We start from the raw sequence: 27,207 nt of genomic DNA, 5'->3' as shown, positions 1-27,207 counted from the left end.
TTCCTCTGCAGACTCCTAGAGGAGGCCTCTCAACTATGTCAATTAATCACTTCTCCAACAGCTTAACACTTTCAGAAATTTGTTGAATTGTTCATTCTGTTATTTCCTCTCCCTTTCTCTTTATTTTTGTTTTCTCCTTCCTTATTCACTTTCATTTAGTGGGATTTCAGAAGGAACAGATAATTGATGAATGTTATGGATCTACCATGTTTAAAGAGAAATCAAGAAGCTTGCTTTATGATTAATAATTTTATCCCAGGAAATTGAAAGTAGGATTTTTTATACCACTGGGTTTATCTTTTTTCTAATTTCCTCCCTATTTAAAATATTAAACTTGAAAGTTTCCATTATTGATGACTGTAGGACAGAATTATACACTGTAGATTTCATTGTTATCAGCTAAATACAAGTGACACATACTATGCATACTATTACCTAGATAGCATTCTTGTAGTATTTAGCAGAAACTGAAAAACTCTATAGTTAGTACCGTTCAATCTAGTATTTCTCTTTTGGCATATATACCCCAAAGGAGGAAAAAAGTAAAGTTTTACAAAGATTTTTATAGCACTACTTATATTAATGAAAAAACAAAAGAAAGAAAAAAAAATAGCCGAGATGTTTTATAGCAGTATAGTAGGAAAATGATAAAGCAATTTCCTTTTTAAAAATTTTTTAAAATTCAATTAAAAAAATTTTTTTTAGTGTTTATTTATTTTTGAAGAAGAGAGAGACAGAGCATGAGCGAGGGAGGGGCAGAGAGAGAGGGAGACACAGAATCCGAAGCAGGCTCCAGGCTCTGAGCTGTCAGCACAGAACCCGATGCGGGGCTTGAACTCATGAGTTATGAGATCATGACCTGAGCCAAAGTCAGACGCTTAACCAACTGAGCCACTCAGGTGGCCCTCAATGTTTTTTTAGTTTTTAAAAATGTTTATTTATTTATTTTTGAGAGACAGGGAGAGTGCACAAGCAGGGAAGGAGAAGAGAGACAGAAGGAGATACAGAATCTGAAGCAGGCTCCAGGCTCTGAGCTGTCCGCTCAGAGCCTGATGTGGGGCTTGCACCCAGGAACTGCAAGATCATGACTTGAGCTGAAGACGAATGCTTAACTGACTGAGCCACCCAGGTGCCCTAGGCAATTTCTACTACATGATGAACATAGTTTAGCCTTTAAATGTTCAAGTATGTTGAATCACTATGTTGTACACATGAAACTAATATAACACTGTATGTTAACTATATTAGAATTAAAAATAAAAAAGGAAACCTCTTCTTTTAATTAAGATATAAAACAATAAATGCTCAAGTAAAGAAATATTTATTCATTTACTTATGTAATGTTAATTAGGAAAAAGAAAGGGGGCAGAATGCTAGATAGATAAATGCTGACTAATATTAATCAAAATTGTTGACAAAATTCAGAATTGATCCTGGAGTAAATATTTCATGTTATTTTTTCTATAAATATTTAGTTTATTTAAAAATGATAAAAAGCTGGGGAGCCTAGGTGGCTCAGTCGGTTAAGCATCTGACTTCGGCTCAGGTTATGATCTCATGGTTTGTGACTTCGAGCCCCGCGTCGGGCTCTGTGCTGACAGCTTGGAGCCTGGAGCCTGCTTTGGATTCTGTGTCTCTCTCTCTGTCTGCCCCTCCCCACACACACTCTGTCTCTCTCAAGAGTGAATACACATCAAAAGAAAATTATAAAAAGTCATATTAAAGAATAATATGCTTGTCATAAGATAAAAACTAAGAAAAAAATAACATTGATCCCAAAACATAGCAGCTGTAACCCCAGTATAAAATTGTAAATATTAAAATTTTACATACTTTTCCCCAGTTCATTTTAGAGGTTGTTACTTGAGCAATTTGCTATGAATTATTTTATTATTTGTATGCCACACACCTCAGTGACTGTATGACCCTGACAATGATGACTATATTTGGGCCGTCTGAATGGCTCAGTCAGTTAAGCATCTAATTCTTAATTTCAGCTCAGGTCATGATCTCGCAGTCATGAGATTGAGCCCCAAGTCAGGCTCTACACTGAGCATGGAACCTGCTTAAGATTCTCTCTCTCCCTCTGCCCCTCTCCCCTACTTGTGCATGCTTTCTCTAAAATAATTTAAAAACTGACTACATTAAAGCAAAAGATGAATATCATATTGTATTTTGGTAAATTCTTTGGCTAGAAAGAGAACAGTTTTAGGAATGAAACTCTTGTAAGCATGACATTGATTTTTTTTTATAAGCCAAGCCAGAAGGGACCATACGTAGACTCAGAACAACAACAAAAAAGGTACTTTGTTATATATTAGTTGATATAGAATGGATATTAAAACTTTCAAACTTGTTAGTTTAATTGACACAGAGGAAGCATATTAAGATTATTCTTTTAAATACAAAGAACCCAGTTTTTGTATTTTAATACAGAAAGAATTCTTGATATTCAACCAAATTGGAAAGCCATCACTTAGTCATGCAGATGTCTTGGCAAAACATCTGACTTATGGGTTATGTGATTATACATTAAGTTATATGTTATACATTAAGTCATTATACTAAACTATTTTAAAATTTCTCCTTAAGGCTTCTAGACAAGCTGCAGGAATTCCAGGGATTACTCCAACTGAAGAAAAGTGAGTAGTTATTATTGTTATTATTTTTTGGAATTCAGTAGAGTTAACTCTTATTTAATTTTTGGTATCAAAACTAAACCATATTTGTAAATTACATAGTTTATTTAATTCCTTTATTTACTCTAAATTTATCTCTGGGCCTAAACCTGAACTTTGTTAAGAACAGAAAGGAGAGCTGTATAAACAAAAATTTTAATTGCTTTCAGGTATCTGGCTGGCTTATTCATTAGAACATCCAACTCTTGATCTCAGGGTTGTGAGTTCAAGCTTCACTTCGGGTGTAGAGTTTACTTTAAAAAATAAATAAGAAATAAAAAGTTACACACACAAAATCTGAAAAAAAAAAAACCAAAACTTTAATTGCTTTCACTTTCTCTAGCCAGAGTATTGAAAATAAAAAACAATAATTAAGATAGAAGGAAATTAGAAAAAAATGCCAGAACTGATCTGATGATTTAAATCAGCCTATGATGATGTTCATTGCTATTTCAAAATGAGATGTTGCAAAAATGGGGTTATTTTCCATTGTGTAAGTCAGATGTTCCTTGTGTAGCTTTTTTCTTGGTTTGAATTGTTACAAATTCTCAAAATATCAGAAAAATCCATATCTAAATATAACTACAGAAAGTAAGGAGTCAAATTTAATTAAGTTTTAGATTTTGCAATAATATGCATTTCATTCAACTCTGCTCTCATCTGTTGACACAGTTAATTCAGTATCAGTTATTGTTTTTCTGATTCTTCCAAGTTAAATTTCTTATTTTTCCAAGTTATTTTTTTCAAATGTTGTTCTTTTCTCAGAGATGGTAATCTTCCAGATATTGTGAAGAGTGGAAGTTTGCACGAGTTCCTGGTTAATTTGCATGAGGGATATGGGCCTGTGGTCTCTTTCTGGTTTGGCAGGCGCCTTGTGGTTAGTTTGGGCACTGTTGATGTCCTGAAGCAGCATATCAACCCCAATAAGACATGTAAGTTTATTTTTTTTCTAATTATCTGATCCTTATCTTTTACGAATAAACATCTATACATGAAGAGCCACACATTGTTCATGGGTAAGACTAGCTAACATTTGTTGAATGTTTTATACTATACGCCAGACATTATGCTAAGGTCTGTATAATTAGTACCTCACTGAAGTTACAGTATTGTAAAATGATTATTTTTCTCCTCAGTTTATAGATATATACAGTAGAATCCCAATATAAATTCCAACAGGATTTTTTTGAAAAAAATAGATCCAGGGTGCATCTGGAATAGTAAAGGTACTTGAGCAGTCAGAAAGCATCTAGAAAAGAATATTCATGAGGGGAATACTTATACCATCTGATAGAGCAATGTGCTATAAATCTAGATTAATTTAAAGAATCTTGTATTATGATAAGACTAGACAGATTGATGGAGTAGGTAGTCTGGTAGACAAACCAAGTATACATGATAAGAGAGCATTTTATGATAAAGGGGAAAGGTGATAAACGGTTTTGGAAAACTGGTTAGCTATTTGGAAAAAATAAATCTACATCCCTGCCTTGCTCTTTATAGCAAAATAAATTCCAAATGATTAAAATTTAAAGTCCTAAAAAGTATTAGAAGAAAACGTGGTTAAATATCAAATTGAGGATAGGTGTTGATAAACCTTTTCTTACCATGAGATCTAGGAGCCATCAAGCACAAGATAGGTAAACTATCTTAAATTTTTATGTAAATCTATATAAAAATGAGAAACTTCAGTACAATAAAAAGCACAGATTACTACCCATGATGTGTAGTTGATTACTATATTTCTGTAAAATAAAAAGGCACCCTGAAAAAGTTTAAAAGAGATGGGGAAACTATTTACCATCCATATATATAAGTAAAAACTAGTAAGAAAATAAAAATAAAATGGAGATATAGAAAAATGGGCAAAAACAAGGTAATTAAGAAAAGAGGAAATAAAAATGGCCAATAAATAAATGAAGATTTCAACCTGTCTAATAATTAGTGGGATGCAAATACAAGTTTTACCTATCTTACTTGGAAGATATGAAAAATATTGGCAAAATGCATTGTTGCTAAGGGAATAGGCAAACATGGAATGTAAATATTTTATAAACTTGGGAGAGAGGGTTGGCAGGATCTTTGATTTAGCAATAATATCATAAAGAATTTATCATAAGTTGATATTCATATAATGAGAAAAGACATATTAATATTATTTACAATAAAAATTTGAAGCAAAGTTAAATGTTAGTGGCTGAATGAAAAAATATAATCAGGCCTTAATATGCTGATGTAGATTTATTTTGTTTACCAAATATCTATATGGCCTACTATATGCCAATACTATTATAAGCCATTTACAGATATTAACTCATTTAATCCTTAGAACAACCTTATGAAGTAGACATTAGAGAAAACTGAGGTGCAAAGAGGTTAGGTCATTGGCCCAAGATCACACAACTTATTAGTGATAGAAATGGGACTTGAAGGTAAGCAGTCTGGCCTGAGTTTGTGTTCTTAATCACTAAGCTTTCCATAACATGGAAGGATGGCTCTGTCAGGAAATGCAGAGATGAGTAAAACCAGACGTGGTCTCTGCTCCTGTGGAGCTTATGGTGTATTGGGGAGTAGGAGAACCATGTAAACATTGAAGTGATCATACTAATGAACTGGGAGAAGTGCTCTGAAAGAAGTGTTTGTATTTGTAAAATCTGACATTTTTCTGTTTCCTTCTGTTAAGTAATGTTAACAGCTATAAAAACAAAACAAAACAAAAGCAGTCTTATTGGGGCAGCTGCGTGGCTCAGTTGGTTGAGCAGCGACTCTTGACTTCGGCTCAGGTCATGATAGCACAGTCATGAGATTGAACCCTGTTTGGGGCTCTGAGCTGAGCGTAGAGCCTGCTTGGGATTCTCTCTCCCTCTGCCCCTCCTCTCTCTCTCTCTGTCAAAAAAAAAAAAAAAATGCAGTCTCAAAAATGTTTAACATTATCTCTCTGGTGAAATTTAGATGAATTTTCTTTTGTATGTTACTGTTGTTTTAATTGTTTACAATGACAATGTATTTTTTTTGTATGAAACAATATAGTCATTAAAGAAACACTTAAAAAATGGATGAAAGAGAAAAAAGAAATTTCTGCACTCAGCCAAATAATTTTAACTGTAATACTTAACCTTTACACACCAATAACAATTTTGCTTTAAAACCAGTGGAATGAGCTTTTTTAAAAATCAAAGATATTGTTGTCATGTAGGTAGAATATTTATGTTAAGTATTAATTATTTATAGTGTAATTGCCAGTCAGGATATTGTATTCTTAACAGTTTTTATTGCCTCTTGAACTGTTCATATTTAGGAAAGATAATGAAGGGAGTTGGGAAAAAAGTTGGCATGCTGTTAGCTACAGTCCCCTACCTCCTTGATCTCTTTGTTTTGTGCTAGGTTTTTATAGTTGTTTTCTTTGTTTTCAGTTCTGTTGCCCACTTGGACTCAGAAATGCTTAATTTGTCTGTTTCAGCGGACCCTTTTGAAACCATGCTTAAGTCATTATTAAGGTATCAATCTGATGGTGGGAATGTGAATGAAAACCACATGAGGAAAAAATTATATGAAAGCGGTGTGACTAATTCTCTGCAGAGTAATTTTGCTCTCCTGCTAAAGGTAAGGTGATGAGAAGTGTGGCCCAGAATTCTTTAATACAGATGATAGTATATTTTTGACTATTAGTGTGTCTTGTCTTTGCTACTTTTTTTCTTGTCTTTCTAAGCTGATTTTTATTCTCCTGAAATTCTAAAACAAAACAAACAACAATAAATAATCTTCACACCTGTACTCTTCTGTGTAAGCTGGAATAATGGGAATGGAGAGAACCTGAACAAATTTTCTGTGTCAATAGATTTGTCCTTTGTGTTCAGGCCAGACTCTAAACTAGTCCCAAAACCTGATCTAAGCTCACTTAAAACACATTCTCTTGTTAAAACTGCAGATTTACTGGGCCTCTGCATAGACAAAACTAAATCATACTGCAGAGGGATCTGGCATTTTTTTTAAACAATTTTTTAAATTTATTTTTATTTTATTTACTTATTAAAGCATTTTTTTAGATGTTTTATTTTATATTTGAGAGAGACAGAGAGAGAGCATGGGCAGGTGAGGGGCAGAAAGATGGAGACACAATCTGAAGCAGGCTCCAGGCTCCGAGCTGTCAGCACAGAGCCCAATGTGGGGCTCAGACTCATGAGCAGTGAGAACACTACCTGAGCCACAATCAAACGCTTAACTGACTGAGCCACCCAGCAGCCCCAACAGTTTTTTTTTTTTTAATTTTTTTAAATGTTTATTTATTTTTGAGACAGAAAGAGAGCACGCATGAGTGGGGGAGGGGAAGATAGAAGTGGAAACACAGAATCTGAAGCAGGCTCCAGGCTCTGAGCTGTCAGCACAGAACCTAACACAGGGCTCACTCAAACTCACAAACTGCAAGATCATACCTGAGCCAACGTCCGATGCTTAACCAACTGAGCCACCCAGGCGCTCCTTAATTTTTTTAATGTTTATTTATTTTTTGAGAGAGAGTGTGAGTGGAGAAGGAGCAGAGAGAGAGGAAGACACAGAATCTGAAGCAGGCTCTAGGCTCTGAGTTGTTAGCACAGAGCCCGATGGAGGCTCAAACCCTCAAACTGTGAGATTGTGACCTGAGCCAAAGTTGGACACAACCAGCTGAGCCACCCAGGCACCCCTAGGGATCTGACATTTTTAAGATGTTCCACAAATGACTTATTTACAAAGTTTGAGAACAACAGTAATCCATACTATTTACTTTTTGTCCCTAAAGATCCTTAGCTGAGCCCTATGTGCTGACAGTTCTCTGTGTCCCAATAGCACTGTTCCAAACCTTCACCCTTATTCTACTATTGCTAACAAATCCCTTTGCTTGCTGTAGGTGTCTTTGCCTCCTGGTTTGCTGAGACCATAGTGTCCCTTACCTGTAAATTCCCTCAATATCCTATTTCCCCACAAACAAACTCTATCCATCTCAATCTTGTTCTTTCTTGTCATTTTAAATCTTAAAGAACCCTTTCTTCTGTACAAAACTAATCCATCCATTTGTGCTCTTTAAAAACAATGGAATTGGGGCACCTGGGTGGTTTAGTTGGTTGAGCGACCGACTTCGGCTCAGGTCATGATCTCACAGTTTGTGAGTTCAAGCCCCGCATGGGGCTCTGTGCTGACAGATTAGAGCCTGGAGCCTGCCTCAGATTCTGTCTCCCTCTCTCTTTGCCCCTCCCCCACTCATATTCTGTCTCTCTCAAAAATAAATAAATATTAAAAAAAATTTTAATAATGGAATTTATAAAATTAACGTATGGTTGCTGTAGAAAACATTTTATTTTTTATTTTTTTTAATGTTTATTTTTGAGAGAGAGACAGAGACAGAGCACAAGTCGGGGAGGGGCAGAGAGAGGGGGAGACACATAATCCAAAGAAGGCTCCAGGCTCTGAGCTGTCAGCACAGAGTCTGACCCGGGGCTGGAACTCACGGACTATGAGATCATGGCCTGAGCTGAAGTCGGATGCTCAACCAACTGAGCCACCCAGCCACCCCGGAAAACATTAACTTTATTATTATTTTTTTTATAATGTTTATTTTGAGAAAGTGGGGGAGCGGCAGAGAGAGAGAGAGAGGATCCCAAGCAGGCTCTGTGCCATCAGCTCAGAGCCCGATGTGGGGCTCAAACTCACAAATTAGTGAGATCATGAGCTGAGCTGAAGTCAAGAGTTGGACATTTAGCCGACTGAGCCACCCAGGTGCCCCAGAAAGCATTATTAACTTTAAATAAATCATTCATAATATCACTATAGATGTATGTGTGGTTGAGATCATACTGTATGTATAATTTTATATACTTTTCACCTTAAAATGTATCACAAACGTTTTTCCATGCCATTAGAATTTCCCCCAAAATAACTAAAATTATGTTTACTTTTTTCTGATTCATTTTATAAAATATGGAAAAATTTAGGAAATCCTAAGGAAAAAAATAAACATTTTTAATGCTATCCATTACTCATTGATAACCATGTTCAACATTTTAAAATGCTTTCTATCATTTTATTTTTTCTGTACACATTAGAAATTTAATCAGCATCATACTATATTGATAGTTTTAGATTCTGAATTGTTTTTAAGATTTTATTTTTAAGTAATCTCTACATCCAAACTCACAACCCCAAGATCAAGAGTCACATGCTTTACTGACTGAGTCAACCAGGTGCCCCTAGATTCTGCATTTTTATTTCCATTTTATTATAAGCACTTATAACATTATTCTTTGATAATTACATTTGAAAAGAGTGTCTACTCTCAATTTTACCTTCCAAATATCTTTCAAATTGATCTTCTTTCAATCAGCACTGCCACCATCCTAGTTTAAGCTTCCATAATCTTACCTCGATTGCTTGTTTTTTTAACTTCTCTCTGCCCTTCTCCCCTAATTCGTTTTCTATCCTCTGCAGGGATTCTTAAACTCTTCTTATGACACATATCCCTTGTACCTTTAGTGAAACCTATGGAGTCCTTCTGAGAATAACATTTTAAAATGTGTACCTACAGGGCTGTCTGTGTGGCTCTCAGTTGGACATCTGACCCTTGATCTTGACTCAGATCATGATCTTTGTTCGTGAGTTTGAGCCCCACATTGGGGCTCTGTGCTGATGGCACAGAGCCTGCTTGGGATTCTGTCTCTCCTTCTCTCAGCCCCTCACCTGCTTTTATGCTCTCTCTCTCTCTTAAGATAAATAAATAAACTTAAAAATATGTGTAACTACAAGGGAAAACGATATACTAATAAGAATATTATTTTTTAAAAATTTGTGATATTTTAATGTATGTACCTCATCTTCATTATTTTTTTTAACGTTTTATTTATTTTTGAGAGCGCAAGTGGGGTAGGAGCAGAGAGAGTGGGGGACAGAGGATCCAAAGCAGCCTCTGTGCTGAGAACAGTGAGCCTGATGCGGGGCTCAAACTCTCATGTGAGAGCATAACCTGAGCCGAAATCGGATGCTCAACCGACTGAACCACCCAGGTGCCTCTATACATCATTATTAATTCATTAAATAACAAGATCTAGCAATGTTTCTAAAACTTCCATAATTTTAATTAAGTTTTTACATTTAATGGATTCTATTTTAATTTTTTATTTTTTTTAAGTTTTTATTTAAATTTCAGTTAACATTAGTGTTATATTAGTTTCAGGTGTATAATATAATGATTCAGCAATTCCATAAATCACCTGATAGTAATCACAAGTGCACTCCTTAATTCCCATCACCTATCTCCCTTCTGGTAACCATCAGTTTGTTCTGTACAGTTGAATCTGTTTCTTGGTTTGCCTCTCTCTCTCTCTCTCTCTCTCTCTCTCATTTTTTTCCCTCCCTTTGCTTCTTTGTTTTGTGTTTTAAATTCCACATATGAGTGAAATCATATGGTATTTTCTGATGGAAAATACTGTCTTTTCTGACGGACTTATTTATCATAATACTCTCTCACTCTACCCATGTTGTTACAAATGGCAACAACAATGCAAAAGATTTCCTTCTTTTTATGGGTGATTAATATTCCGTTGTATACATATACACCACATCTTCTTTATTCATTTATCAATGGATGGACATGAGCTATTTCCATAATTTGGCTATTGTAAATAATGCTGCTTTAGGGCCGCCTGGGTGGATTAGTCAGTTAAGCATCCGACTTTGGCTCAGGTCGTGATCTCACGGTTTGAGCCCTGTGTCAGGCTCTGTGCTGACAGCTCAGAGCCTGGAGCCTGCTTTGGATTCTGTGTCTCCCTCTCTTTCTGTCCCTTCCCCACTTGCGCTCCTGTCTCCCTCTCTCTCAAAAATAAATAATAAACGTTAAAAAAATTTTAAAAACAAAAAATAATGCTACTTTAAACATCGAAGTGCATGTATCCTTTTGAATTAGTACTTTTGTATTCTTTAAATACCTAATAGTTTGATTGCTGGATCATAGGGTATAAAACTTTCATAAATTAACTAACTGATGGATTGGGGCATGGAGCCCAATACAGGGGTTGAACTCATAACCTTGAGATCAAGACCTGAGCTGAGATCAAGAGTTGGATGCTTAACCATCTGAACCACCCCGGTGCCCCAAAACTTCCATAATATTAAAGTAATGGCATTATGAGGGACAAAACCATTATTTTGAGAGTTTTGTAATAAGTGTCATATGATGTGTACATATTTGAAATTTGTATCGATGACAGAGTCAAAGGACCTATATTCACAATTAAAAGAAATGCTAAATTTCAATCAGGGGTGAGTAAAAAATAAAGATTTTTCTCCTTCATTCAATTTCATGAACTGCTGGATTCTAGGTAGAGACCCTTTTGTGTCTGTGGACTTGAGATTCAAAACCTGTGAGAATAGATATTTTCAAAATGCAATTCTTAGTTTAATTTTTTAAAAATGTTTTTATTTATTTATTTTTAATTTTTTTTAATGTTTATTTATTTTTGACAGAGAGAGACATAGTGCAAGCAGGGGACAGGCAGAGAGAGAGGGAGACACAGAATCCGAAGCAGCCTCCAGGCTCCGAGCTGTCAGCACAGAGCCTGATGTGGGGCTTGAACCCATGGACCATGAGATCATGACCTGAGCCGAAGTCAGACACTGAACCGACTGAGCCACCCAGGCACCCCTGTTTTTATTTATTTTTGAGAGAGAAAGAGAGACACAGAGCGTGAGTGAGGGAGGGGCAGAGAGAGAGGGAGACACAGAATCTGAAGCAGGCTCCAGGCTCTGAGCTGGCAGCACAGAGCCCAACGCAAGGCTCGAGCTTGTGAACCATGAGATCATGACCTGAGCCAAAGTTGGACACTTAACCAACTGAGCCACCCACGTGCCCCTGCAATTCTTATTTTATTATTTCCTTAATCAAAAACCTCCACTGGCTTCCCTTTGCTCTTGGGACAAATTCCAGAATATTTAATGTAAGTTTTAAAGGCCATTTGTGATTTAGCTTGCCTACTTTTCCACCCTCATTTCTCATTCTTATTTGTGCTTATACTCTAGCCACTTTGGTTTTCTTTTAGTTTTATACCTTGTTCTCTCCTGTCTCAAGGCCTCTGTATATGCTGTTCTCATCGCTTAGATTGTCTCCTCTAACTACTCACATACCTAGTAAATGCAAGTTCATCTTTTAGCTCTTAGTTTGAATGTCACTCCTCAGGGAAACCATCTCTAATTATTCCACTGTCCCCTTTTAGATGCTGTCATAACAGTCTGTACTTTTCCTTCACAACACTTTCCATTTTGTTAATTACATTTTGTGTAATTCTTTGAATGTCTGTGTCCTAAACTGTATGCTCTATGCAGGGAAGGACTATTCTGTATTAATTATGTCTGTATACTTGGCTCTTGGTGTAGAATAGACTCTTAGTAAACATTTATTAAAACTAACAAGGTTAGGGGCACCTGGGTGGCTCAGTTGGTTAAGTGTCCAGACTTCTAAAAAATTTAGCAAAAAAAAAAAAAAAAACAAAACCTGACCAGTTTAAAGTTTAGTCATTGTCTCCTTTGTTTTCTCTATGAGTCAAACTCATCTCTCTATTTAAAAAAATATGTATTTTTTTAATGTTTATTTTTGAGAGGGAGACAGAGTGCAAGTGGGGAGGGCAGAGAGAAAGAGGTAAACACAAATCCAAAGCAGGCTTCAGGCTCTGAGCTGTCAGCACAGAGCCCAACGCAGGGCTCAATGCGCTAACCCTGAGATCATGACCTGAGCTGAAGTCGGATGCTTAACTGACTTAGCCACCCAGGTGCCCCATCTTCTGTCTTAAGAAATAGGCTTCTCATGTTGCCTGGCCAACTCCTACTCTAGTATCCAGTTTAGTTATGTACCCTTCTTCATGCACCTTCTTTAAACTACAGTAACAACCTGACATGACAAAATTAAATTGATTTTCTTATCTTTCTCCCTTCTTAGATTGTGTTTTCCATCTCCTTTTTTCTTACCTTTGTGCTTCAAAATGTAGTTATTTATTTTGTTGTATGTTTGATGTAGCTCCTTGGAAATAGGATTATCTTACAGTGTGAAGATTAAGCTTGGGCAAGAAGCTTTGAATCTTGCTTCTACCATTTAGTATCTGCATGATGGTTTGTATGTTACTTGGCCTTTCTGAGCTTTCATTTCCTTATCTTAATAACATCTACATTACAAATTTCCTGTGAGGATGATGTGAAATAATGATTTAAAATTCCCAACTACAGGTCTTAGGACACAGTAACTACTACTCAAGAAATAGCTCTCTTTTTTGTTTGAAAAGTAGATTTTCTTTCTTTCTTTTCTGAGGGATGGGGGACAGAGGGAGAGAGAGAATCTTAAGAGAGATGCACGGCTCCATCTCACAACCACCATGAGATCATGACCTGAGCTAAAATCAAGAGTCAGATGCTTAACTGACTGAGCCATCCAGGTGCCCCCACATGGGTCAGTTTTATTTTCTTTACCTTCTCATCTTCTATTACTTTGTTCATTCCTCCTAAAAATGTTCTTAAATGCACATTATAAGCCCTTCTGTAACTTTTTTGAGTTATAGAATACCTGAAAGCTGTTAAGAGGATGCATAATTGACTCTTAACTACTTTTTAAAAATAACATTTAATAAGTACTTAATGCCATTTTTTCATTATCAGAGTTTTGTTTGAAACTAATACTTTCTTTTTAAGACTTGAGGCTGAAAAAAAAAAAAAAGACTTGAGGCTGGCTTGCTGAGTTTACTGGAAGCATTAATACATTGACTCCTCTGCACAGTTTTCCTCCTAAAAACAGACGAACCAAGGCCTTTATCCATGGCTGGATGTTGATAATTCTCTCTCCTTCCAGTTCCTATTTCTACTGGCCCGTCAGGAGACTTATATACCAAATCTCCACCCTCTCATTGTTATCATTCCTGTTTGGTGTGTCAAACAAACCTTATTAGCTTTGCTCACATCATGTTCTCAAGGCCTATTAGGCTTCCTACTTGGGTTGTCACGCCTGTTTTGTCATCCCTCATCGTCCTCCCTGGAAGCAGTTAGGTTGCCTTTCTCTGAACATTCACAAGTCAGAATCTTCTTTTCTGTTCTGTTTAAATACCTAACATTTGCCAGTAACCAACATCTTTTCGTATTTAATTGTATAGCTCCAGGGAGTTTTGCCCATTTCTCCTTGCTTTGCTTTCAGTGGTGACAGAAATACCTTTTTTTTAAAGTAATATTTATTGTAAGCCTTAATTATTCTTTCTTCTGTGCTTCAAACTAAGTAATTCTAACTTTTTAATCTTTTATCATAGGCTCTATTTCCCAAACTTTCTTCTTTGCTTTTGTTCTGTATTCCAGATTTTTCTCCTCCTACCTGATTAAAGGCAAATCAAGATGGAAAATTATTTCCAAATTTTCATGTTTCTTGCCATCATAGTTTTAAGTTTTGGTTCATAGACTGGGTCCAAATGTGAGAAATATATTTTGAGTTTATATTGTCAATCCCGTAGTACAAGCAAGTTACTTAGTCATCAGAAATACTAGTTAAATGTTTAATCAGGAAGAATATGACTAGAGAGTGCTGCTGTCAGCACATCTTCCTTTTCCTTACCAATATTTTTCTTTGAGGGAAGAGTGCTGTTACCAGAGTTATTCCCCCCCCAAAATAAATGTTACTTTATATTCACATAATAATCTTTTTGCCTTTTTTTGTTTTTGTTTTTTTGTCCAGATCTGAGTTCTTTGTTCGGATTCTTCTCTAATCCTTTCAAACCTCATCCTTTGACTTCTGGTTCCTTCCTGTCCTGACCATCCTTGCTCCAAGGCTGTGTGTAAACCTCCACTTTAATTCTGTGAGTGTAACTTCTCTATTCTCTGTGCTGAAACCCCATATTCTCCTGTCACTTGTGGGAAAAATTCTGATTTAATAACTATTTCTGGATTTGTAATTTAGGACTATTATCCAGAATCTTCTTAATTGACAGCTTAGTAATAGTTAATAGTGAAAATTGTTGAGTTTGTTGGTCCAGTGGATTGTATGAACTCATTTAAGCCTCACAACAATTTTATAAATAGGTGTTGTTATTTACCCCTTTTTACAGATGAGGAACCATAGAACGGTTAAATTAACCAGTCCAAGGTCATATAGCTCGTAAATAGTAGGATCAGGATATCATTCCAGTCTGGCACATTTCTTCTCTAGCTTGTTCTGCTACCCTAGGATGTAGTTTTGCTTGGCTAGGTTTTTTTTTTTTTCCCTTTTTTAAAAAATCTTTTTTAAGTTTGCAGTCACAATAATAACCTAATGCAAGGTGGAATTGAAAATCATTTGCTTCTCTGAAATTCTAATAATTTCACAATAATTACCTAAAGACTTTCTTTTTTTAAAGATTATTTATTTATTTTGAGTGAGAGAGAGAGAGAGTACAAACGAGGGAGACAGAGAGTGGGAGAGAGAGAATCCCAAGGAGGCTCCATGCTGTTGGTGCAGAGCCTGATGTGGGGCTTGATCCCATGAACCATGATATCATGACTTGAGCCAATGCTCAACTGACTGAGCCACACAGGAGCCCCACCCTGGATTTAATTTAAATGAAAGATCCCAGGATTCCCCTTTTTTTTTTAATGTTTATTTTTGAGATAGAGACACAGCACCAATGGGGGAGAGGCAGAGAGAGAGAAGGCAACGCAGAATCTGAAGCTGGCACCAGGGTCTCAACCTGTCAGCACAGAGCCGGACGTGGGGCTCAAGCCCACAAACTGAGAGATCATGACCTGAGCCAAAGTCAAACATTCAACTGGCTGAGCCACCCAGGTGCCCCCTCGGATTTCATTTAAAAACCAACTACGTATAAAATCTTTTATACATTATTAGAAATATAAGCTCCAGGGGCACTTTACCTCACTTTCTCTCTCTCTCTCAAAAATAAATAAACATTAAAATAAATTTAAAGAAATATAAGCTCCAAAAGAAAAATGGCTAAAGATGTGAACATAGAGTACATTGAAGAAAACATGTTAAATGGCCTCTAAATATTTGAAGCTTGTCTAAACCCTACCAGTAATTAGCAAAATAAGCCAATTAAAGCCATGTTGAGATATTTTTTACCTGTTAGGCTGACAGGGTCTTTTTTTTTAATGACAATACCTACTTATATCAGAGGTGTGGGAAATGGGTACTTTGATATTGCTGATAACAATATAAATTGATAAGTGCTTCTGCAAGGCAGCATGGCTATATATATCAAAAGCTTAAAAAATGATTACTATTTAACTCAGAAATTTCATATGTAAGGGAAGCCAAATGGAAATAGATGTATGTACAAAGATGATTACTGAAGCATTGTTTATTATAGCAGAAATTGGAAATACTTAAATGCCCAATAATAGAGGATTATTTAAATGATAGTGAATCCTTACAATGGATCAGAATAAAGACATTAAAAAGACGGCAGACGTTTATTTATTAATATATGGGGATTATTTTAAGATGGTGTTTGTTTGGGCTGGCATAACAAAGTATCACAAACTTGATGGCTTAAAAAACAGAAATATATTGTCTCACAGCTCTGGAGGCTAGAAATCCAAGATCAAGGTGTCAGCAGGGTTGACTCCTTCTGAGCACTGTGAGGGAGAATCTGTCTTGTGTTTCTTCCTGGTTTCTGGTTTTGCTGGCAATCTTTGGTGTTCCTTGTCTGGTGAGATGTATCACTCCATTCTCTGCCTTCATGTTTATAAGGAGGTCTCCATGTGTGTATCCTTTTTTTATAAGGACGCAGTCATATTGTATCAAGATCCACCCTAATGTGCTCATCTTCCACATCTGTAGAGAGCCTCTTGCCAAAAAAGGTCTCATCCACAGGTACTGTGGGTTAGGACTGTAAGATTTTTTTGGGGGGATACAATTCAACCCATAACATAATGGTAGGTGAAAAAACCAGCATACAAAACAGTTTGTATAGTATTAGTATGTTTTCCAAAGTATATCTATATACACACATGTATGCACATTTATAGATGGATATTCATCCCATAGAAAAGCATATAAAAAGCTAGGTACAAAAATGTTGTAAGTAGGTATCTCCATCTGGGTTAAATTTAGGGTGATTTAGTTAATTTCTATATTTTCATTTATATTATTTTACTTTCTTTTCATTGATTTATACAATTCAGGAAAACTGAACTCAGCTATCAGGGATAGTCTGAATATTTGAATTTTCATTAGGAACAAAGCTTAATAATTCATTGAATAATTAAAACCAAAACTGAGTTTATTCTAAGAACAAAGCCTTTTATTTATGGACTTTTTAGGACTGTATATTTGGTTTCCTTTATTTTTCTGGAAACGGCTAATATGCAGGAGTTGATTTGGGAAGAATTATGTTCCTTGCTGGTTACTGTGTTGTTCAGTATTTTTCATCAGAGCTGTTTTTTGTTTTTTGTCTTTTGAAAAATTAAAAAAAAACTGTTCTTTGTAAAAAGCCAAATTTTATGAAATGAAAGATCTGATGATCAACGACTTTACATTTAGTTACATTTACATATAGTTGGGACATATATTACTAGTAAGACAGACTTGAATATTTAAAGAAGTATCTATTAACTTCTGAGAGAGTTCTCTTAGTCTTGTCAGAAACATAACTTATTCTTTGTAGTAGATACAGGACAGTCATTTTGAAAAAGAGAGTTGGTTATATTCACTAAATATTTATTGAGCATCTAAGATTTGCCAGACACTGCTAGGTACTAGGATTGATTACCAGTATAAAAAGCTACCCTCAAGAAGGTTTATGTCTAATGGTTAAGTACTGGGTCTTTAAATAATATAGTGATGCTACGTAAATGCATTCCTTTTGTTAAATGTTGGAACCAGTCTCAAACTGAGTTTCTGACAGCAAACTTTTTACCACTTTCTATTTCTCTTACTCTTAAGTCTACTCTTGGCCTATATCCTGACCCTTAATCTCAAAACACCTTCTATTTTTGAAGTTCCAATTGTCTTCTGATTTTAGTTTCCCAACAAGAACATAATTGGTTAGTCTAAGAGTATATGTTCTTACCTTTTTTACTTATATAAAGAGAAGCATAATGGTTGACAGCTTGGACTCTTCATCACACTACCTAGGTTGGAATACGAATTCTTTGATTTTTGTTGTGTAGCCTTGGGCATGTTACTTTTTTGTGTGATACATTTCCTCATTTATAAAATGAGGGTAATAACGGTTACTTGTCTCATAGTATTAAGGATTAAATGAATTCATACATTAGAAGATGCTTCCAAATAGTTTTCCAGAGTAGTTTTACCACTTACAGTCTCATGGCAGAGTATGAGCATTCTCCATTTTCTGCATCCTCACTGTTCCTTGGTATTGTTAGATGTATAGAGGTTTCTCATTGTGATTTTAATTTGTATTTTCCTGATAGCTAATAAAATTGAACATTTTTTTCATTTGTTAACTTTGAGGTAGTGTTACTTAAAATCTTTTCACCATTTTTCTTTGGGGTCTTCTCTATTTTTAATTTTTAAGAGGTCTTAAAAATTTCCAAGTTTAAGAACTTTATTGAAATATTAATTATCTTCCTCTGTGGCTTGGTTTTATATGCTCTTAACCTTGTCTTTTGATGAACAGATACTAATGTTAGTGTAGTCAACTTATTATTCTTTTGCCTTTTTTGTTACTGCATTTTGTGTCCTATGTAAGAAATTTTTTTTTAATTTCAAGCTTTTATTTAAATTTTGGTTAGTTAACATAGTAAAAAATGTTTATCCTAATGTTATGAAGATATTCGTCTGAGTTTTGTTTTGAGGCTTTTACTGTTTAATTTTTACACTTAGATCTATAATACATTTGGTGTTTATTGTATAAATAATGAGGAAGGGAGTTAACATTCATATTTTTCTAGGCAGTTATCCAGTTGGTCCAGCATAACCTATTGAAAAGATCATCCTTTCTTTATTATACTGTAATGTTACCTTTATCATAAACCAGGTGATTGTATAGGTCACTTGATTTATGTAAAGTTATCTTTACGTGTTATGGAATCTTCTACTCCATGAACATGGAAGAGTACACTTCCTCTTATTTTGGTCTTTAGTTTTTCTCAATATATATATTTTTTTACTTTTCAGTGTAAAGGTCATGTCTTTTATTAAAGTTACTTCTAGATATTTAGTGGGGCTTTGATGCTGTCGTAAATGGTACTGTTTTTAAATTTCTTTTTTTGCTGATACATACAACTGATTTTTTTGCATATTGACCTTGTAGTCATTAACCTTGCCAGATTTCCTTATTAACTCTAATGGTTTATCCTGGTATTTGAGATCAATGGACAGTTTTCTTTTCCATTTCTACTACCTTTTCTTTCTTTTCTTGTTTTCTTGCCAAACATTCTGTTATATTTTTAATGTCCTTAGGCTCTGTAGTACCTTCCCTCTCTTGTTTCTTTTTTTTTTTTTTTTTAATTTTTTTTCAACGTTTTTTATTTATTTTTGGGACAGAGAGAGACAGAGCATGAACGGGGGAGGGGCAGAGAGAGAGGGAGACACAGAATCGGAAACAGGCTCCAGGCTCCGAGCCATCAGCCCAGAGCCTGACACGGGGCTCGAACTCACGGACCGCGAGATCGTGACCTGGCTGAAGTCAGACGCTTAACCGACTGCGCCACCCAGGCGCCCCTCTCTTGTTTCTTTTTAAAAAAAAATTTTTTTCAAATGTTCATTTATTTTTGAAACAGAGACAGAGCTTGAGTGGGGGAGGGACAGAGAGAGAAAGGGAGACACAGAATCTGAAGCAGGCTCCAGGCCCTGAGCTGTCAGCACAGAGCCTGACATGAGGCTTGAACTCGTGAACCCCATATCTTGTCCTACGCAATTCAATTCTTGATTAGTGTTTCTAATGGTCTTTATTTTATTTTATTTTTTAAAGATTTTTATTTATTTATTTCTTGAGGGAGAAAGAGACAGTGTGAGTAGGGAAGAGCAGAGATAGGGGGAGAGAATCCCAAGCAGGCTTCACAATGCTAGAGCAGAGCACTACATGGGGCTCAGACTCAAGAACCATGAGACAATGACCGAAGCCGAAATCAAGAGTCAGCTTACCTGACTGAACCACTAAGTCTCCCCTAAAGATCTTTATTATTGTGGGTCCAGTCAGGAGAGAGAAAGCACACAATTATTTAAATAGGAAAAGTTTAATATAAAGAATTATTAGCTATAATGGGACTGCAGTAATGAGAGATTGGCTCGTCAGAAGTAAACAGAACTCTAAAGAATATAGGATAGCAGGTATAGGGAGCAGTCACCAATTCTAGGGCTGAGACAGAGGGCCCATGCCCCAAGGACTGAGACCCAGACTCTGTTTTAAGGGGCACAGCTGTGAATGGGAACTCTTGAAATCAGATTCCTTTTTTTTTTTTTTTTTAATTTATTCTCAGGTTAGTTAATACACCGCGTAGTCTTGGCTACGGGAGATTCATCACTTATATTTAACACCCAATGTTCATCCCAACAAGTGCCCTTCTTAATGCCCATCACACATTTTCCCCATCCCCATCAACCCTCAGTTCTCTGTATTTGAGAGTCTCTTACAGTTTGCCTCCGTCTCTGTTTTTATCTTTTTCTTCCCTTCCCCTATGATCATCTGTTAAGTTTCTCAAATTCCACATATGAGGGAAATCATATGATATCTTTCTTTCTCTGACTATTTTGCTTAGCATAATACTCTCCAGTTCCATTCATGTTGTTGCAAATGGCAAGATTTCATTCTTCTTTATCACTGAGTAATATTTCATTGTGTATATATCTTCTTCATCCATTCATCAGTTGATGGACTTTTGGGCTCTTTCCATAATTTGGCTATTGTTGATAGTGCTGCTATAAACATTGGGGTGCCTGTGCCCCTTCAAATCACCATTCCTGTATCCTTTGGATAAATACTTGGTAGTGCAATTGCTGGGTCATAGGATAATTCTATTTTTAATTTTTTGAGGAACCTCTACATTCTTTTCCAGAGTGACTGCACCAGTGTCCATTCCCATCAACAGTGCAAGAGGGTTTCCCTTTCTCCACATCCTCTCCCACGTCTGTAGTTTCCTGAGTTGTGAATTTTAGCCACTCAGAGCGGTGTGAGGTGGTATCTCATTGTGGTTTTGATTTATATTTCCTGATGATGAGTGATGTTGAGCATCTTTTCATATGTCTCTTGGCCATCTGGATGTCTTCTTTGGTAAAGTGTCTATTCATGTCTTCTGCCCATTTCTTCATTGGATTATTTGTTTTTTGGGTGTTGAGTTTGGTAGTTCTTTATAGATTTCTGATACTAACCCTTTATCTGATATGTGATTTGCAAATATATTCTCCCATTCCGTCAGTTGCCTTTTAGTTTTGTTGTTTCCCTTGCTGTGCAGAAGCTTTTTATTTTCATGAGGTCCCAGTGGTTCATTTTTGCTTTTGTTTCCCTTGCCTTCGGAGACATGTCAAGTAAGATGTTGCTGTAGCTGAGGTCAAAGAAGTTGCTGCCTCTTTTCTCCTTTAAGATTTTGATGATTTCATGTCTAACGTTTAGGTCTTTCATCCATTTTGAATTTATTTTTGTGTATGGTGTAAGAAAGTTGTCCAGTTTCATTCTTCTGCATGTCGCTGTCCAATTCTCCCAGCACCATTTGCTAAAGAGGCTGTCTTTTTTCCATTGGATACTCTTTCCTGCTTTGTCAGACATTAGTTGGCCATACATTTGTGGGTCCAATTCTGTGTTCTCTATTCTATTCCATTGGTTTATGTGTCTGTTTTTGTGCCAATACCATACTGTCTTGATGATTACAGCTTTGTAGTAGAGGCTAAAGTCGGATTGTGATGCCTCCCATTTTGGTTTTCTTTTTCAACATTACTTTGGCTATCTGGGGTCTTTTGTGGTTCCATACAAATTTTAGGATTGTTTGTTCTAACTTTGAGAAGAATGCCAGTGCAATTTTGATTGGGATTGCATTGAATGTGTAGATAGCTTTGGGTAGTATTGACATTTTAACAATATTTATTCTTCCAATCCATGAACACGGAATGTTTTTCTATTTCTTTTTGTCTTCTACAGTTTCCTTCATAAGTTTTCTATAGTTTTCAGCATACAGATCTTTTACATCTTTGGTTAGGTTTATTCCTAGGTATTTTATGGTTCTTGGTGCAATTGTAAATGGGATCAATTTCTTGATTTCTCTTTCTGTTGCTTCATTATTGGTGTATAGAAATGCAACCAATTTCTGCACATTGATTTTGTACCCTGCGACTTTGCTGAATTCATGTATCAGTTCTAGCAGGCTTTGGGTGGAGTCTTTTGGGTTTTCTATGTAGAATATCATGTCATCTGCAAAGAGTGAAGGTTTGACTTCTTTGTCAATTTGGATGTCTTTTATTTTGTTTTGTTGTCTGATTGCTGAGGCTAGGACTTCAAACACTATGTTAAACAACAGGGGTGAGAGTAGGCATCCCTGTTGTGTTCCTGATCTCAGGGGGAAAGCTCTCAGTTTTTCCCCATTGAGATGATATTAGGTGTGGGTCTTTCATATATGGCTTTTATGATGTGAAGGTATGTTCCTTATATCCTGACTTCCTTGAGGGTTTTTTTTTAATATGAAATTTATTGTCAGATTGGTTTCCATACAACACCCAGTGCTCATCCCAACAGGTGCCCTTCTCAATGCCCATCACCCACTTTCCCCTCCCTCCTACCCCCATCAACCCTCAGTTTATTTTCAGTTTTTAAGAGTCTCTTATGGTTTGCCTCCTCCCTCTCTGTAACTTTGTTTTGTTTTTCCCCTTCCCCTCCCCCATGGTCTTCGGTTAAGTTTCTCAGGATCCATGTAAGAGTGAAAACATATGGTATCTGTCTTTCTCCGTATGACTTATTTCACTTAGCATAACACTCTCCAGTTCCATCCATGTTGCTACAAAAGGCCATATTAAGGGTTTTTGTTAAGAAAGGATGCTGTATTTTGTCAAATGCTTTTTCTGTATCTGTTGACAGGATCACATGGTTCGTATCCTTTCTTCTGTTAATGTGATGTATAATGTTGATTGATTTGTGAATATTCAACCAGCCCTGCAGTTCAGGAATGAATCCCACTTAATCATGGTAAATAATTCTTTTAATGTACTGTTGAATTCAATTTGCTAGTATCTTGTTGAGAATTTTTGCATCCATGTTCATCAGGGATATTGGCCTTTAATTCTCCTTTTTAGTGGGATCTGTGTCTGCTTTTGGAATCAAGGTAATGCTGGCTTCATAGAATGAGTCTGGAAGCTTTCCTTCTTTTTATATTTTTTGGAACCGTTTGAAAAGAATAGGTATTGACTGTGCTTTAAATGCCTGGTAGAATTCCCCTGGGAAGCCATCTGGCCCAGGACTCTGATTTGTTGGTAGGTTTTTGATAACCAATTCAATTTCTTCACTGGTTATGGGTCTGTTCAAATTTTCTATTTTTTCCTGTTTGAGTTTTGGTAGTAAGTGAGTATCTAGGAAATTGTCTTTCTTTTAGATTGTCCAGTTTGTTGGCATATAATTTTTCATAATATTATCTAATAATTGTTTGTATTTCTGTGGTGTTGGTTGTAATCTCTCCTCTCTTTCATTTGTGATTTTATTTATTTGGGTCCTCTCTTTTATTTTTGAGAAGTTTGGCTAGGGGTTTATCAATTTTGTTTATTTTTTCAAAACACTGACTCTTAGATTCATTGATCTGTTGTACTGGGTTTTTTTTTTATTTTATTTTATATTGTTTATTTCTGCTGTAATCATTACTGTTTCTCTTCTTCTGTTGGCTTTGGGCTTTCTTTGCTGCTGCCTTTTCTAGCTCCTTTAGATGTAAGGTTAAGCTGTGTATTTGGGATCTTTCTTGCTTCTTGAGATAGGCCTGAATTGCAATGTATTTTCCTCTTAGGACTGCCTTTGCTCCATCCCAAAGGATTTGGACTGTTGTGTTTTCATTTTCATTTGCTTCCATATATTTTTAAGTTCTTCTTTAATTTCCTGGTGACCCATTCATTCTTTAATAGGATATTCTTCAACCTCCCTGTATATGGGGGCTTTCCAAATTTTTTATTGTGGTTGATTTCAAGTTTGATAGTGTTGTGATCTGAAAAATATGCATGATATGATGTCAATCCTTTTATAGTTGTTGAGGGCTGTTTTGTGACCTAGTACGTGATCTCTTTTGGAGAATGTTCCATGTGCACTCAAGAAGAATGTGTATTTTGCTGCTTTAGGATGAAAAGTTCTGAATATACCTGTTAAGTCCTTCTGGTCCAGTGTGTAATTCAAAGCTATTGTTTCCTTATTGATTTTCTACCTAGATGATATGTCCATTGCTATAAGTGGAGCATTAAAGTCCCCTACAATCACAGTATTATCTATACATTTGTTTATGTTTGTGACTAATTGATTTATATATATGGGTGCTTCCACATTGGGGGCATAAACATTTACAATTGTTAACTCTTCTTGATGGATAGACCAATTAATTATATGTATAATTTTATATATATGTAATAATGCCATTCTTCATGTCTTGTTATAGTCTTTGTTTTAAAATCTAGTTTGTCTGATACAAGTATGGCTACTCTGGCTTTCTTTTGACGTCCAGTAGCATGATAGACAGTTCTCCATCCCCTCACTTTCTTTCCTTCTTCTTCTTCTTTTTTTTTTAATGTTTATTTCTGAGAGACAGAGACAGAGACAGAGCATGAGTGGTGGAGGGGGAGAGAGAGAAGGAGACACAGAACTCTAGGCTCTGTGCTGTCAGCACAGAGCCCATTGCAGGGCTTGAACCCATGAACCATGAGATCATGACCTGAGCTGAAGTCTAACACTTAACCAACTGAGCCACCCAGGTGTCCCATCCATCCCCTCACTTTCAATCTGTGGTGTCCTCAGGTGTAAAATGAGTCTCTTGTAGGCAGCATATAGATGGATCTTGTTTTTTATCCATTCTGATACTCTTTGACTTTTGATTGGGTCATTTAGTCCATTTACATTCAGAATGATTATTGAAAGTTATGGATTTAGTGCTATTGTGTTATCTGTAGGTTTCATGTTTGTGGTGATGTCTCTGGTCCTTTGTAGTCTTTGCTGCTTTCCACTCACAGACTCCCTGTTCAGATCACCTGCAGGGCTGGTTTAGTGGTCATGAACTCCTTTAGTTTTTGTTTGTCTGGGAAAGCCTTTCTCTCTCCTATTCTGAGTGACAGCCTTCCTGGATAAAGGATTCTTAGCTGCATGTTTTTCCTTTTCATCACATTGAATATTTCCTGCCACTCCCTTCTGGTCTGCCAAGTTTCAGTGGACAGTTCTGCTACCATCCTTATGTGTCTACCCCTGTAAGTTAAGGACCATTTTTCCCTAGCTACTTTCAGAATCCTCTCTTTATCTTTGTGTTTTGCCAGTTTCACTATAATATGTCGTGGTGTTGATGTGTTGTTTTTGTTTTGTTGATTTTGAAGGGAGTTCAGTGTGCCTCATGGACTTGGATGCCTGTTTCCTTCCGCAGATTAGGGAAGTTCTCAGGTATAATTTGTTCAAATAAACCTTCTGCCCCTTTCTCTTGCCCTTCTTCTTCTGGAACTCCTATGATACAGACACTTTCATTTCATAGAATCACTTTGCTCTCTAATTCTCCCCCTTGTGATCTAGAAATTTCCTTTCCCTCTTTTTTCAGCTTCATCATTTTCCATAATTTTGTCTTTTGTTTCACCTGTTTTCTGCTCTGCTTCTTCTTTACTTGCTGTCACTGTATCTAGTTTATTTTGCATCTCATTTGTAGCATTTCTTAATTCATTGTGACTAGTTCGTAGATCTTTAACCTCTGCAGATATAATTTCTCTGCTGTCTTCTATGCTTTTCTCAAGCCCACCTATTAGTCTTACTACTGTTATTCTAAATTCTTGTTCAGAAATATTGTTTATATTTGTTTTGAGCAATTCTCTGGCTGCCATTTCTTCCTGAATTTTCTTCTTTTAAGGAGAGTTCTTCCATTTCGTCATTTTGGTTAGGTTTCTGTCTTTTATGTGTTTTCATAGCTTGTTATGTGTCCTGCACCTGCAAGTACCACTATATTAAAAAGGGGTCATACACTGTCCAGGGCCTGGCACTTCAGAAATGTTTCTGGAGTGTGTTGCGTGCACTCTGTTGTGTTTTGGCTGCTCTATCGCACTGGTCAGTCCTCTGCAAAGCTCCTCCTTGCTTGTAGTAGTGGAGTGTTTGGACCTTCAACCAAGGGCACTTTGATTTGTTAATTGAAGTAACCCTTTAAAAAAAACGGAAAAGGGTGGTGGGGGAACTGGTGGTTGCGCTTGTCTGGAGGAAATGCCTGCTGCCTTGGGTCAGTTAGTCATCCTCTAGTGGATAAGCTGTTGCCAGGCATGGAAGGGTGGGGTTTGGTGTAAGTAGGTCCTGCCTCCACTGGGGGTTGCTGTGATGCTCTCCAAAGTCCCACTGTATTGGTATTGGGGAGAAAAATGGAGACACCCCGGTCTCTCTTCCCTGGACTGGATGTCTCAAACCACACTGTTCAAGCAGCCCTCAAAGAATAGCACGGGTTCAGTTTGCCCTGCTCCACAGTAATCCCGTGTCTTCTAGGTGCTCAGCCTGGGATTCAAAACCCGATGTCTTAAAGGGCCCTGTACCACTCAGACCATGTTCTGGTGTAGCACCCTTCAGTCAGCTGATAAAAGGCCTCTTTTGTCCTTGGGGAGGCAATAAACCTTCTTCCCACAGTACTTGAGGAAGGGGACTGTTCTCTCCCAGTGTGCCCCTGAGATCGCTACAGAGCCCAGGGGCTGGCTCTCTACCCACCCAGGCACGCGCATAGGGTAGCAGATTCCATCTGGAGAAAGTCGGAAGAAAGTCGCACATTTTGCTACCTCTGAGTTTCAGCTCCTAAGGCTGTTTGCAAAATAGAAACTGGCACTCTATGTATTTCTCATTCCCCAGTCCGTGGTCTGGAGAGGTTTTCCTCTTGTGCTAAGTTGATACCAAAACCCTCTCACTTTCTCTCCCTTTTGTCTCTCCACAGAAGGGGTTCCCTCCCTTCCCTGCCTACTCCGTTTTATCTCTGCCAGTTCACACACACATACACACACACACACGCATGTTGATCCTGCCAAGCTGTCTCCCTCCACCTGCAGAGATCCTTGTGCAACTCCACAAATTGATTTCCTGGGTGTTCGAAGTGATCTGACCTCATTACAGCTGTGTTTGAGGGACAAGGGAATCCCAGTCCCCTTACTTCACCATCTTAACTCCTCCCTCAAAATCAGATTCTTTTTTTTTTTTTTTTTTAAACATTTATTTATTTTTGAGACAGAGAGAGACAGAGCATGAACGGGAGAGGGTCACAGAGAGAGGGAGACACAGAATCTGAAACAGGCTCCAGGCTCTGAGCTGTCAGCACAGAGCCCGATGCGGGGCTCGAACTCACGGACGGCGAGATCATGACCTGAGCCAAAGTCGGACGATTAACCGACCAAGCCACCCAGGCGCCCGTCAAAATCAGA

General features: G+C 36.8%; 1 protein-coding gene across 3 annotated transcripts in view; it reads left to right on the top strand.

The window, feature by feature from the left end:
- Positions 1-27,207, top strand: part of CYP20A1 (cytochrome P450 family 20 subfamily A member 1) — a 79,571-nt gene that overhangs the window by 4,803 nt on the left and 47,561 nt on the right. For 2 of the 3 annotated variants that reach the window (XM_060623017.3, XM_060623018.3), the window contains exons 2-4: positions 2,593-2,642; positions 3,444-3,610; positions 6,139-6,281. In XM_060623017.3, the coding sequence (XP_060479000.1) occupies positions 2,593-2,642; positions 3,444-3,610; positions 6,139-6,281 (360 nt within the window). Of the gene's footprint in view, positions 1-2,592; positions 2,643-3,443; positions 3,611-6,138; positions 6,282-14,422; positions 14,522-27,207 lie in introns of those variants that run through there. The other variant, XM_060623019.3, reaches the window with a different exon arrangement.

The sequence above is a fragment of the Panthera onca genome, chromosome C1 (genome assembly GCF_046562875.1).
Source record: "Panthera onca isolate mPanOnc1 chromosome C1, mPanOnc1 haplotype 2, whole genome shotgun sequence".
NCBI classification, from domain to species: domain Eukaryota; kingdom Metazoa; phylum Chordata; class Mammalia; order Carnivora; family Felidae; genus Panthera; species Panthera onca.
Note: the sequence above shows the minus strand (reverse complement) of the source record. Positions and strands in the feature narration are given on the sequence as shown.